Source organism: Aspergillus bombycis (assembly GCF_001792695.1).
Source record: "Aspergillus bombycis strain NRRL26010 chromosome Unknown contig00026, whole genome shotgun sequence".
Classification (NCBI taxonomy): Eukaryota; Fungi; Ascomycota; class Eurotiomycetes; order Eurotiales; family Aspergillaceae; genus Aspergillus; species Aspergillus bombycis.
Window position 1 is genome coordinate 224,846 of NW_019170028.1, and position 13,553 is coordinate 238,398.

The 13,553-nt window shown below is 48.8% G+C and overlaps 2 protein-coding genes across 2 annotated transcripts; both read right to left on the reverse strand.

Moving 5' to 3' along the window:
- Positions 1–1,486: 1,486 nt before the first annotated feature.
- ABOM_003713 (clathrin heavy chain) lies at positions 1,487–6,916 on the reverse strand (the record flags this gene model as incomplete). Its single annotated transcript, XM_022530843.1, has 5 exons — positions 1,487–1,843; positions 1,897–6,120; positions 6,195–6,566; positions 6,784–6,804; positions 6,878–6,916. 5 exons carry the CDS (start codon positions 6,914–6,916, stop codon positions 1,487–1,489), a joined length of 5,013 nt encoding a protein of 1,670 aa, XP_022390768.1.
- Positions 6,917–9,735: 2,819 nt separating this feature from the next.
- On the reverse strand, positions 9,736–10,318 carry ABOM_003714 (cell wall mannoprotein 1 family protein; the record flags this gene model as incomplete). Its single annotated transcript, XM_022530844.1, has 2 exons — positions 9,736–9,924; positions 9,983–10,318. The coding sequence occupies 2 exons, from the start codon at positions 10,316–10,318 to the stop codon at positions 9,736–9,738; spliced, it is 525 nt and encodes a 174-aa protein (XP_022390765.1).
- Between the last annotated feature and the right edge of the window lie 3,235 nt (positions 10,319–13,553).

Genomic DNA, 13,553 nt, shown 5'->3' on the forward strand with positions numbered 1-13,553 from the left:
TTATCCGCATGATCCCAATCCATACGGGCGATCAATTCTCGGCAAAGGAAGATAAAACAAGATAGTGAAATCAATAATTAACCGGCAACGATGCCCGTGGTCTATTCCTCAGCTCCCAGACCATCCCCATAAACTAAGCTTCCTCCAATGGCTTCCCTCGTCGTAAATCCTAAGATTGCCGAATTGAATCGGGAGGTTCAGGACCTGACGTTTTCTTGCTCTGTCCGTACCTCGGGTCCTCGGGCTAATTCCCTCCAGGCACAAGAAAAAGAATTGGAAGTGAAGTAACAGAAAAAGAAGAAACCGGAAAGTGAAACGCAATCGAATGGAATAAACTAAAATCAAAAATGTCTCACGGGAACAGAAACAGGAAATAAGAAATGGTAATCAAAATGGCCGAGTTGCCTCAAGAGGGTTCGCGTTATTCAAAACGATCGCGTATGGCCGAAGATAGGCGAAAGCGGGAGGGGCCAGAATGCCAGATGCAAGCTGCGATGCCGAAATTTGCAGATGGGCTTAGGCAAAGGGATCTACAAATGGAAACCCACCCCCGGAGAACGCTTTCCGGACGTCTCGTTTTGGCCTGGGCCGAGGTTAGTGGGAGAGCAGACTTCAACCTTGACCTCATGCTCTCCACCCCGTTTTTTCGTCTCTCGTGACCTGGCCAAATCTCGGCCAGAATTCGCTCTCCGTGACGGTTCCCTTGGCAAAGGTTACCGAAACCGTCACACCGAGTCCAACGTCAGCTTTGCGCCGTCTGGGCATCTTCGAGATAATGCACCTGCTCCTGCAGCCAGCGTCGCATCTCATATATGGCTGTCTGATCCATCCATTTCTCCGTCTCCTCCTCCGACTGTCCATCCATTCAGGACATCTATTCTTACCTTCATTTACTCCGTCCATTCATCCCTCCTAATTTATCCACCCCACGGCTAAGGTCACTCCCATCCAGACCACCACCGTCCATTCTTTTAACCGGCTTACCCTTCTTCTCCTTCCTTTCCACCGATGTGGTACCATCGATGGAACTAACTATGAGTCTCCACAAATTTTGTGGGATCATTACCCTCCTACTAACGGCCAGGATAAGGTGTAACCCCCCATGGGGCAACATCGTCCCGTCAAGAAAACAATACCATTAACTAACTAACAAATGCTTCCCGTGAGCGTACTGCACGGCTCATCATCAAGAATTTTCGAGGACTATCAAATACAGGGGATGGGCATAGAAGGAAACAAAGGAAGAGAGAATTATGGAATAAGATAATAGACAACCAGGCGTCAATGACGATCCATCAAAAGTCTGTAAAAGAACCCCTGGTGGACATCCTCTACGACCCTCTCCGGTTTTTAGTCTCACCAAGATCAACGGCAGATCATCCATGGCTTATGCTATACATACACGAAACCCTATTGGAAGAGGGAATAAAGACATAAATAAAAAAAAGAAATTCTTCAACGGACGAGGCGTAAGATGCGTACGTGTCTAGAACGGGCGGAAGCCGGTAGCCTGCGGCGTGATCCCGTTGGTCTGTTGATACGGCATAGGACTTGGCACGGGCGCCGCTGGACCCTGGGTCAACATCAGTCGCGAGCCACCCAAAATCGGTGTGTTGTCCTCTTCGGTCTTCTGTGTGACTTCGCGCTTCTTGCGTTCCTCGTTGTCCTTCTTGAGCATCTCGATCGTACGCGTCTGCTCGCACAGGAAGTTGATCATGTAGGGCATGGTGAAATCGTGAAGGCCGTGGCGCCACGAGACCTCCATAATCACATCGGGACGGATAAGGTCATAGCAGGCATACAGCATGCCAACGTAGCATTCCCGGCTGCCAATGTCCACAAACTAGGATAGGGTTAGCAAAACACTTCCACGATTAGGGTAGAACAAAAACTTACGTAGCGAAGGAGCTCTTCCACCACCTCGGCCTTTCCCGACAGCGCTGCGGTCTCGATTGCATCCTTGTAGAGCTTGTCCTGCTTCGAAAGCGCAATCGACTTCTCCCAACGCTTGTTGTTGCGATAGATGTTCGCAGCGATCTGACGGAAGAAGATCAGCTCGTGCTTCTCAAGGCGCTGAGCCAGTTCCACAGCGTCGAAGTTGTCGTAGTTATCCACTGAGTCGCGCAGGGTCTTGTAATCTTCCTCCTCGATCAAGAGATCATTGATGGCATCGTTCACCGCCCTCTTGTTTTGGGTCTGGACGTTGAGGAGGAAGGGCTTGATCAAGGGGATGTTATCCGAGGACTGGAAAATGCGCACGACACGATTGACGTCGATCCTGGTGGTCAAAACCTGGAGCAGATCGGTAAGGAGCAAAGGCTGCTCTTGCAGGTAAAAGTTGAGCGCGCGGTAGTAGATCTCAAGATTAGCGACCTTGACGATGATGTCCTTGAATGAGTGATGCTCCCAGGCGTCGGCAGCACGCTCCATCATCGCCAATGCGGCATTGTCCCACTCATCATAGTGGCAGTACAAGAACACCAGCTCTGGCCAGAGGTTGGCATCCTCGCAAGCACGGATCATCTTGGGGATGTTGATACGCGACCAGAAGAGTTTGAGGTGCTCCATGACCCGATCAGGGTGGTACTTGGAGAGCGCAATGCCCAGCTCGGTGAACATACCCATGTGAGCCCTCTCCAAGCCCAAGCCGGCCTCCAGAACAGAGATAAGTTCGTCAAAGTAGCCGTTGCGTTCGTATTGGCGGACAAGATCCTGCAGCTCCTCAGCATGGACGATGAGGTTGAGGCCACAGATCTGGGCAAGACGGAACTCCTTCTTGTTCACACACGCTTCGTTGACCTGCTTCCAGACCTTGACACTGTTGGCCTTGCGAGCACACTCCACTGCAGCTTGGTAGTCTTCCAAGTGTACCAAGGTTGTGGCAAGCTTGGCCCAGTTCGAGATACTAGTGTAGAAGATCTTGGCAGCTTCATGATAACCTTCCTCATAAGCCTTGTCACCAGATGTCTCAACATCCGCAACATTGGTCGACCGCAAGAAGTCCTCAAGCTCCGGGAGCTGATCAAGGCGAGCATAGGCGAACGCCAGAGCAGTGTCAATGGGGGGCTCCCGCAAGGTCTTACGGGCCATCTTAAGATACTTCACGAGATCCTCGTCCTTGCCAGCGTGAGTTGCGGTTTCAATGACCTCGAGGTAGTTCGAGGGGTCACCAGCACGTATGTACGACTCGATAGAGTCAGACACACGAAGGCCGTCCAATTGTGCCTTGGCAACCTTGCTCCATACGTCCGGCAACTCAACACGCTCAGCAAACTCTTGGGCACGATCAATGCTAACAATGTTCTCAACAAGGACATTGACGGCAGCAATGTAGTTGTTGACCTTCTTGTAAATTTCAAAGGCCTCTTCGTACAAGCCGACCGAGATACACATTTCCGCGATCTCATCAGGGCTAAATTCGTTGAGCTGATGAATATAATCCATCAGGCGGCCCTTGTCAGCCTTGGCAGCGGTGAGCATAAGCAGGTTCTGCAAACTGCCATTGTCACTGAAAGGTGATGGCTCAAGGATGATCTTCTCCAGCAGCTCGATAAGCTCGCCAGGCAGATCGGCCTGAAGGAAGGCTTTGACAGCAACGGAAACCTTGTCAGGTTCCGTTGATTCAGGCACCGCGGTTGCGATAACCTGGTCAACCATGGACCTGCGGTGAACGTTGTTTTCGCTCAAAACGAAAGACCAGATTTCCGTATCAGCCCTCTCAACGAGGTAGCGTGCCTGAGCCCGATACATGGCGTTCTCATTGGTGATGTTGATGAGCTCCAGGTCATTTTGACCCTTTCTATACGCGATATAGGCCAGGTTCGGATCGCGCTTCTCACAGTACTTGCCGACAGTCAGGGTGTCGTACATATCGTTCTCCTTGAGGAACTTCTCGGGATCGTTATTGCTATCGATATAGATCTTCGCAAGAGCATTGTACACAGCCTGTTGCTGGTTACCAGTTGCGAGAGTAGCCTCAAGGAAAGGCAAGAGGAGCTTGAGCCTATTCCGAGTCTCCACTTCATTGACAAGCTCATCAATCGGAATAACGGCTGGGTCTACCGTAGAGAGAAGGTTCTTGATAATGCTCTCTTCACAATCAACGTCCAGTAATCCTCCAACCACTGCCGGAGCACGGGAAGGGTTGACACGCTGTACATAGACCTCAATAGACTTGTACTGCTGGTTCTGGTAGAGGTAGAGAACGAGATCATGGATAAAGTTGAATCGATCGCAGACAATGATCAGTGGGAGCTGTTCCGTCAACTTGGCCTCCTTCAGGAAGTTCTTCACCTTTTCGGCGTTGTAGTAGTTGCTCTCACGGCAAATGCGCTCAACCTCGGTAATCTGGCCCATAGCAGTAGCAGCTTCGATGTACTTGAAGTGAACCTCAGGGTCCTCGCTAAGGTTGACTATGCTTCCAAGGTAGTAGTAAAGACCTTCAGCAGTACGGTACTTCTCGAAAAGGCTGATGAGGCTACCAGGACCCAGGAGATCGGAGAACTTGGTGGCAAGCTGAACAACGGCTTGCAGATTCTGACGGATGTTCGCCTGCAGCATCGTATCCATGCAGTCGAGAGTCTGCTCAACAGAGAGACGACCGAAGTAGTTCATCAACCATTCAGGATTCAGCTTGTCAGTGCGGACGATGTTACGCTTGATGGCTGCAGGATCGTCAGTGTTCTCCAGGGCGCGTTGAATGAGGCCAGCATTCTCGCACAGCTGGGAAATTCTGGGACGATCGTAGTGAGTGAAGATCTCGTTGCCAAGGATAGCATCAGCGACCTGAGGGGCGTTGACCAGGTTCATCTCAAGTAATCGTGTCTGCAGATGACCATGCTCAGGCTTGTTATCCTTGAGGGCATCCAACAAGAAAGAAGTCGCCTGCTGGATCATATTCTGAGACAAGAACACGTCCACAACACGGTCCAGGTCAATCAGCGCACCAGATTCCTCGTTAGCAAGCTGGGCAGCGAATTCGGCACCCTTTTCGGGGTTCACGCGCACAATATGCTGCAACAGCTGGGTATAGTCAGGCTGATAACCGACCTGCTTGGAGTACGCGAGAATCTTATCGAATTGCCCGGTCTCTGCAAAGCCAGCAACGACCTTTTGAGGAACATTGGCTTGCAAGTAAATTTGCAGAGCTAGGTTCATATCATAGGGTCGAATGATATCTCCAAGTTCCTCGGAGCCCTCCAGCTTTTCCTCACGCATCCACTTCTCGAGGAGATGCTTTCGGTTTTGCTGCAAGACGGGACGAACAAGTTCAACACTCTCGTATTTGTTCAGAGATCCCTTATCCAAAAGCATTCCGAAGTATTGGAGAATAACAGACATTTGCTGTCCGGTCTGAGGAGCGTTCTTAAAACGGTTAATGGTTTCCGGAGTGCGAAGGAACCCGCGGGGCGAGTTTGCGGCGATCTTAGCAGCCTCGGAGTAGTTGCCCTGGGCAAGGAGGTTGTCAAACTGTTGCTGGTACAAGTGGTCCGCACCGGGAAGTCCAGCCTTGGAGGCAAGCCTCACTGCAAGCCCAGACATAGCAGGGTTTTCCATCAAGTATTGAACAATGGTGTTCTCATCCACGCTGACGGACAGAACCTGACCCTTGCGGTTCACACCAACCAAGCCAGCCGAATCTGAGTCGGGCGCGGTAGTGAAAATGGTCTCGCTGGAAATCCGGTTCATGAAAATGCAGGTACCAGTCTCGAGGTCATAGAGATGGATGAAGCCATACTTGGTGACAAGATACACAACATCGTACTTCCGAGATACTTGCATCGCGACCGGGAAGTCATTGACAGCCTCTTGGGGGAAATAGACCTCAACAGCCTTCTTCTGGAATCGGGGGTTCGGTTCTTGGTGGTCAATTTCGGCAATCTGTAACTTGGCACCGGTCTGGGTCCGAACGGCAAAGGTGAAGAGTTTATGTTCCAAAGGAGAACCCTCGACTCGAATCGAAGCGAAGGCGGCAGCATGCCCTTCAATGAATTGCGAAATCCCGCGTTCCTTAGAGTACAGCTGCATCGAGCCCACAACACGGCCCTGCTGCTGGCTGATTCCAACCACTACCATCCATTTCTCATCATCATTAACGCGATAGTTGATAATTTGGCACCCCTATGAAACATCAATATATCAGTTTTCCAGTTCCATTCGCTTGTTTATATATGTATTTGATGCAAATGACGTACGCTCAGGTTAGGGAGTCGGTCGAAGATCTTGAGTGGCTGGGACTGGGTAGGGTCGAAGACATCCCAGTGGTAAACGGACGTCTCCGTTACCAAACCTAAGCACTTGTCGCTGAACCACTTCCAGTAAACAACATCCTCATTCATCACTGCTGACTTCAGCTTCTGTTTCGCCCCCAGATCAAAGATTTGGATTGTGCGGCCTTGAGCCTTCAAAGCGATGATGTTTCGGGTCCAGTGCATGATAGCACTATCGGCGTTAATTGGCCGTTTGAGGACTTCATTGTTGTTCTTTAAGTTGATGATGATGACTTGAGGTTTATCCTCTTCATTGAGCTTTTGCCGAACGCAGACATAGTGATCCGATTCTAGAGTCTGTTGCGGGGAGGGGGGCAATTAGCACACTGTAGATCAATTGAGGGGCAACGGTGTAATATGTGTGTGGGACTTACACATGAGTTGAACCCGATCGATGCCGGCTGGTAAAAATAGCAACGTAAGTAGATGTTGACAACAGTTAGGGTGGGTATGATTGGGCGCGACTAGCACCGCAGCCTTAAAGACCACGAGCTGGCAGTGCGACAAGACATACCGCAATTTCAGCATTTGTCAACTGCAAGTATAGGAAAACATGTCAGCCTCTTATCACTATTCTGATAGTATTTAAGTCAAGGGTCGGAGAATACATTAATAAGCTCCGTAAACTTGATAGGGAGAGGAGCCATATTTACGTAGGCCGCAGGACGACCTCACCCAACCGACGAAACGCCACGCAAATAAATTCCACCGGGTTATAAGGAAAGAGAAAGAAAAGAAATTTAAAATTGAAGCTAAAGACGGAAGGAAGGAAAAGAAGTAAGAAGGGGGAGGGAAAGGAGGCTTTGAAACAGGGAGAGGGTAAGTTGATGATAGACTGGGGAAGCGGAAGTGACCTCAGGAGACCGGCGCGGCCGTCGTTGCTGAGGTGTCGCTTATGGGGCGTCACGTGCAGCCAGGGGCAGCTAGAGATGGTCTGGCCCTGCTTTGGGCGGCCAAAAACACAGATCTTTATGAATTAGAATTGAATCTGAATCCGAAAACAGGAGGGGAGTTCTTCATTGCAATCACATAAAGCTTATACGAGCATCATTTCCATCAATGAAAGGTCGAAGCCATTGTCTTGTTTCCAGACTAAGAATTCAACTGCTGATCGAACAATGAATTTGAACCCAAGTTACTGCCATTCACCCATTGCAGAGAGTCAGTTCAATATGGCTCACTTTACTACCAGTCTTATAGCTATGTCCAAGAAATATGGGACGTGAAAGAAGCTATATGTACTTGACTCCTTTGCAATTGCTTTGTACGCTACTAGTAGTGCGCCCTTACTTGGCAGTGCGATGACATGGCTTTCAGGGCAGAGGGGGTACACCGTACACGCTTAACTACTCACAAATGAAATAGAGTCTACCCTTATAATCTTACAAAACTCAATTGTAAGCTTCATCACAAATCCTTCAGGATCATAACTTCATTCATTCGTCACGTCCACCTGCATATGGCACATAGCATCCCCACACCCGGTCCCAGAAGGCTGCAAGGGCAAGCTCATCCATTTCATACATATCCACATTCTCAAGCTCCTTTGACGAGAGGCAGTCTATTGCTTTCTCCCATCGAGTAACCCAGTCTAGACTGGACATCACCCGGCTCCCTGGTCTAGAACCTATGTTAACCGGGTACACAGATCCTTAACGGGTCTATATTTACCTTAGCTTTAATTCCACTCGAGCATTCCATCCATTCCCGCTATTTCAAGCCAGTTAGTACGGCGCAATTCACATAACTGAAAGATACAATGACATGCCTCGAAGCCCAGGTGCGGTCATGTCGAGCAGTCTCCTCCTCTAGGCCATGTAGCACGTCGGTTTGGCGCCGGTCGGACAATGTGGCTAGCGGCGATGTTTCGCTATGCGAAGGATTCTCCTGGGCAATCTTATTTGGATCTGGTAACCCGGAAAAGTGTACCTGCTGCTTCGGCAGTTCTATGGCGGCACTAATAGGCACGTCAGTTCATTGATAGGCAAATACTAGACAGAGCTATTCAGGATATAACGCAGGTTCAACCTGGTGGTGCCAACATACACGTGTGCATCCTCCTTGGGCTCTGATGCGCTTTGTACCGGCCCCGTCCAGGGACAATAATATCGACCTGCGCAGAGACTCAAGGCACTGCAGCTGCCGCCTGATAGTATGATTAAGAAAAATGAGGCCTTGACCATTGTTATGGTGTATTTCGCAGTTGAACTCGGGAGTTAGCGTCCTGTGGACTAGAGAATCTCTCGGGGGAACTGCTCTTGCCCATATTTCTTTTGTTTCTTTGTGTGGTATAATGTCGAGTCTCGACTTCCCGAACGTCCCGAGCTTACATCGTGACGTCAAAGAATATAGAAATCGATGGCACACTCCACGGATTATAATCTACCGTTTACTGAAAACAGATTCAGTTACATGTATTGTCTCAGGGGTGATATACGTCAGGGGAATTCACTGTCTAACTAGGGCAGCATTTTAGGGGAACAGCACCATTACATGTGCCCTATTGAAAATAGGGTCTCGAACAATTGATGACCTCCCAGGTGTACCGTGTGGACCTGCGCAGATAGATGAAAGTAGCCGGCTACATTCTCATGCAGTCTGTAGAAAGCAAAGGACTCATCGCTCCTTGGGTACCTCCACAAGTTGAGTTTTGTTCGTTGTATTCATTCAAGCTGGTCCAGTGATGACGCGCGCACTCGAGGGTTTATGTGGTTGAGTATGCACATTCCATGGGTTGCCATGGTTGAGGGCCCCGGGAACAAAAACTCAATTGATTCCATTCTCTACACCCTCTCTTTCTCTTCTAAAAGGATAAGAAAGACACTGGATAGGAGGAAATGGAGAGGGAATAAAACACCCATACCCCGCGTCTAGAATAGGTATACAGAAATATAGTGCCTTATCGTCAGTGTTACCCGCAACGGTTTTAAGATGGATGGTGGATTGACGGTAACACTTCCCGATCAAGTAATGACTTTCACGCATAAATACTGGGTAATTCACCGCCTGAGGCAGGTTTCCAACCCTAATCAGATCTATAAATGCGGAGAAACTCCAAATAGCAGATGGTCTCAAGCGACATTCAGTAACATATCAATATAACCCCCCCTTCTATACCTGTGTCGCAACTCTGAACTGATTATACCTTAAAACGAGAGTATATGGAGTCCTCAAGTTGAAAGCTTCGGAACTGAATATGGTATTGGTTACACATCCTGGAATCCATCAGGAACTTAGCGGAACCTACACGCCATGTGACGTAAAGTTTGGGGTTAGAGAGGTGAAAAGGAAAGACGATCACAAGTTCGGCCTCTTAATCCACTAAGTTGACTTTCTATTTTCACAATAGCGTGAGAACTATGCTAAAAGGAAGCCCAATTCCTACAGAATGACATTTGCCCAGCTTGTTTGGCTTATTCGCATCCTTCGTCGATCCGTTGGTACGGGGCCTACATGGTACCCTGATTTAGGAATAGGCAGCGATAGCCTTTTGATATTCCGCATCAAGACGCGCAGCCTCATCAGAAATGGTGGATGCGTCACCTGAAGTGACCTTCGACTGGAGCTCAGTTGAGAGCTGACCAGTAAGATCATGGAGGGAGTTGAGATCCGAAACGACAATGCTGGTAACTCCAACAGAGTCAAACCCGGATTTCTATCAATCTTGTCAGTGGTCTATCCCTTGAAAGGATTCAAAGCTGGGGACAACACACCTTAGATACAAGATCATTGAGAACTGTCACAATATTAGGCTCCAGACCAGTCACAGCATTGGTCACACTTGTGCTGTCAGCGGCACTGAATGCAGTAGATGCTTTTACATCGCTGACGGTTTGCTTCAATGCTGTCTCCACTTCACCTTCCTTCTGCTGGACAGCCAAGGCACCATTGAGCGTTCCATCGAAGCTCGAAATAGCAGAGCCGAGGGCCGACAGATCGGTCGAGAGTGTGCCAAAATCAGCGAGAACAGTGGACGCATCTCGCTTGTCAAAAGGGATGGCGGAAGCGCCAACGGACAGAAGAACAGCAAGGACGTGTTTGGCAAGCATTGTGCTCAGGTCAAATTGAATGCACGGAAGGTTTCTTCGGGCTGACTGTGTGTCTGAAAGAATTATTCTTAGTTCTCAAGATTCCAAAAAAGAGGGTATTCGACCCCCCTTTTATACCCCAAACTTTAGACGAGCAGACAGAAGCCCCCCTTCTCCATGTTGATTCTTCCGTTGAAATCCCACGATTCGGAGGACTCCACGATGTCCTGCGGGGTATGAACAAGCAACCTCTCTGTGGATGGTGGACAATTTGACTTCTAGTCGCCATAACTGCATAGACTATGATTAGCACCATGCAAAACAGAATCACACCAGCCAGCCCCATTAGGTAAAACTGAATCTCGGGTGATTTGAACTGCTCAGCAGGCGATGACGCTCCCAAAGGTCCGCTTCTGCTTGTTGATTGTCTCAAAGGCAACCACGAGCGATCTAGGTCCGTAATAGAAGGGCCCTATCTTAATTGTTCGCAAATTGTTCTGTGGTGTGTTCGTACGGACACTGTTCATAGTTCGTTGACGTACCATGATCATATTATATCACATGGTGACTTCTCTTCAGCTGCGCCTCGGCCAACCACTAATTGCTGGAAAAAAGAACTGCAACCGCCCGCTAACATTCTCTGACTGGTGCCCGACAATTTACTATCCAGAGCTGGTTAGCGGTTGCGTCCAGGGTCTACGGTCTAGCCCGGGGTGATGCTGAAGGAAGTGGTCGAAAATATCAGTCTGTTGGCTGCTGATCCTCCACATCCTGCTTAGGGCCGAGCGACTAGTGATCTGACTCCAGTCCAAGCAATCACCCTAACACTAGCGGGCTCATGTTTTGGACTTATTTTCGTTTTGTCTTTCTAGGCCCCGATTTCAAGACTACCCCAACAACCTGCGAGGGTTAATTTGGTGAGACGAGAGGGGGAACTATGACCTACCGAGGGCAATTTGAGACACATCGAACCACTCTACTCACACGATACTCCGTCTAATATCCTAAGCACCAATCAAAGTGCTTCCTTAGCTCCTAGGGGCGTCACTCACTGGCGGGTGAGGGTGGAGAGTTAGTGCGCTGAGATGATGATCTCTGCTGTGAAGAAGCCCATCGAAGATGCTGCAACTCTAAAAAAGCAAACCGACAATGGTCCCTTCATTAGCTTGAAATTACAGGGCCTGCCATTGCAATATGGAGACGGTTGTTATTTTTCTTTTTGTACCGCACCTTGCTGATATGTGATGCCTAGGTTATACTAATGGCGGTTGACCAGAAGACCGTTCAGCGTTGCCCTCGGTCTGCCCCTCTCGTTAATGGATCTGATTTGTTTTATCGTACACTTTGGCCTATGTTGGTAATCCCTATTAGTCCCCACGAGTAGAATGACAGAAAGCAGAGTCCCCTTGAACTTGCCCACGGGTTGTGCTGTCTTTATTGCCCTGTGGTCAGATGTAGCCAGTAGGTAATCCGTTTTCCCCCACATCTTCTTATCATTTATCTCATGGTGATGGGCACTTTGACACGCGCAGGCTATTTCTGCCCTTCTCAATTTACCACAAGTCGAGGTTTATCTATTTACACTCTCAAGTAGGCTGTGTGTGTCTGTGCCAACAGTGGCCCTGCTCATCATATGGCGGAGCAATCACCATGCCGCGCGAAAGGTGTCAATCTCAAGGACGAGGTCAGGCCAACGTTCGTATTTTACCCTCGACGGGAAGCACAACCTTGATGGTGCTACTTACTCACCAGCCTAGACCGCAGTCAATTAAAGAACGATTGACACCTTGAAGAAACCCATACATGTCTTTCCTCTAACATCATCCATTCTCGGTATGAGTTCAAATCTCCACGTCTCGCGCCAACGGCAATTCCGAGAATAAACTCAGGTTACATCCATGTCACCAGGAGATGGAGAGTTGCATGTGAAGTTGACACTAGCGAGGTTCTCAGTGACTAACTCTTGCGTGATGCAGGCTTCCTATGATGGAACAATCCAGTAAGTACCGATCGTATAATGTATGGTGTACAATGTGTGCGGGGAAGCTGGCCCATACAGATCAAGATCCATGAACTGAGAATGAAGGATGCCGCTGCAACTCCCCAGTCCGATTGGTAGTTGTATACGAGATTGTATACATGAATCTAAGGAACTGTTGCAGGAGTCCAACGTGCCAGTGTATCCGCCACGTCCAATTGGGGACTCCCTATACACTATCCACTTACCCCTCATTCAAGGCGGCATGCCACAGATTAATTGACCATCAGGAGCACTCGTAGAGACCGCGACTCAGTCTAGATTTGTTCTGGTCCTAGTCTTCGAGTGCATTTGCAGTAGTCTAGTGTGCTACTAGTAGTTCGCGCTGGTGGTGTTGCATTCCGGGATGATCCGCAGGCCATAGGGGCGGGTCCAGGGATGATGAGAGCGTGGGGACAAGTGAAGGGAGCCCGGGGTCTGCTCTCCCTCCATGCGGGGGGGAGCTTCTGGGGCCTAAGCCGCTGTTTACTGTCTATAGACAACATGCAAGTAACGCAGCCATGTAAAGTGACTTTTTTTCAACGGCCGAGGTCCCCATCATAAGACAGAATCCTACCCCAAATGCAGGATTTGAGTTCTAGTCCCGATCAAATAAATACAAAGAACATAGGGGCATTGATTGACAGCAGACTATCGAGGGCATTTCGTTGACGCCTAGGATTATAACTGAGAATGGGAATATAGCAATTGGGTTTGGATGCCCTGTGGTTTGCGGGCTAGCAGTAAGTATGTTATTAAGTACCGAAAAAAATGGAAAGGGCAAAAAAAGGAAAGGGCAAAAAAAAGAAGAGAACAACTGCTCCCACGCGGATTTGAACCGCGGACCTCATGATTACTAGTCATGCGCTCTACCAACTGAGCCATAGGAGCTGATTGTTGAAGAGAGCATTTCTTAATTAAATATACATTCCGGTGCTATTTGTGTTGGCTCTTACATACCCTTTAAAGCTGGGTATAGGCATACAAAATGAATGCGAGGCACCGATGATCTACTAATATAACCTTTCACCTTATTAGGATCTTGACTGCCACCACTCACAGTACATGTACAGATTTTCCTACTCTCAAGTCCTTTCTGAAATGTTATACCCATGCAACGGGCCCAGCTTTATTATACTGGACAGATATATATATATGGACGGTACTAGTAGTGACTGAACCGTGGGTAGCCAAATGTTTATAGTTCTGAGGTTGACCAAAGACCACGGAAGCTGGAAG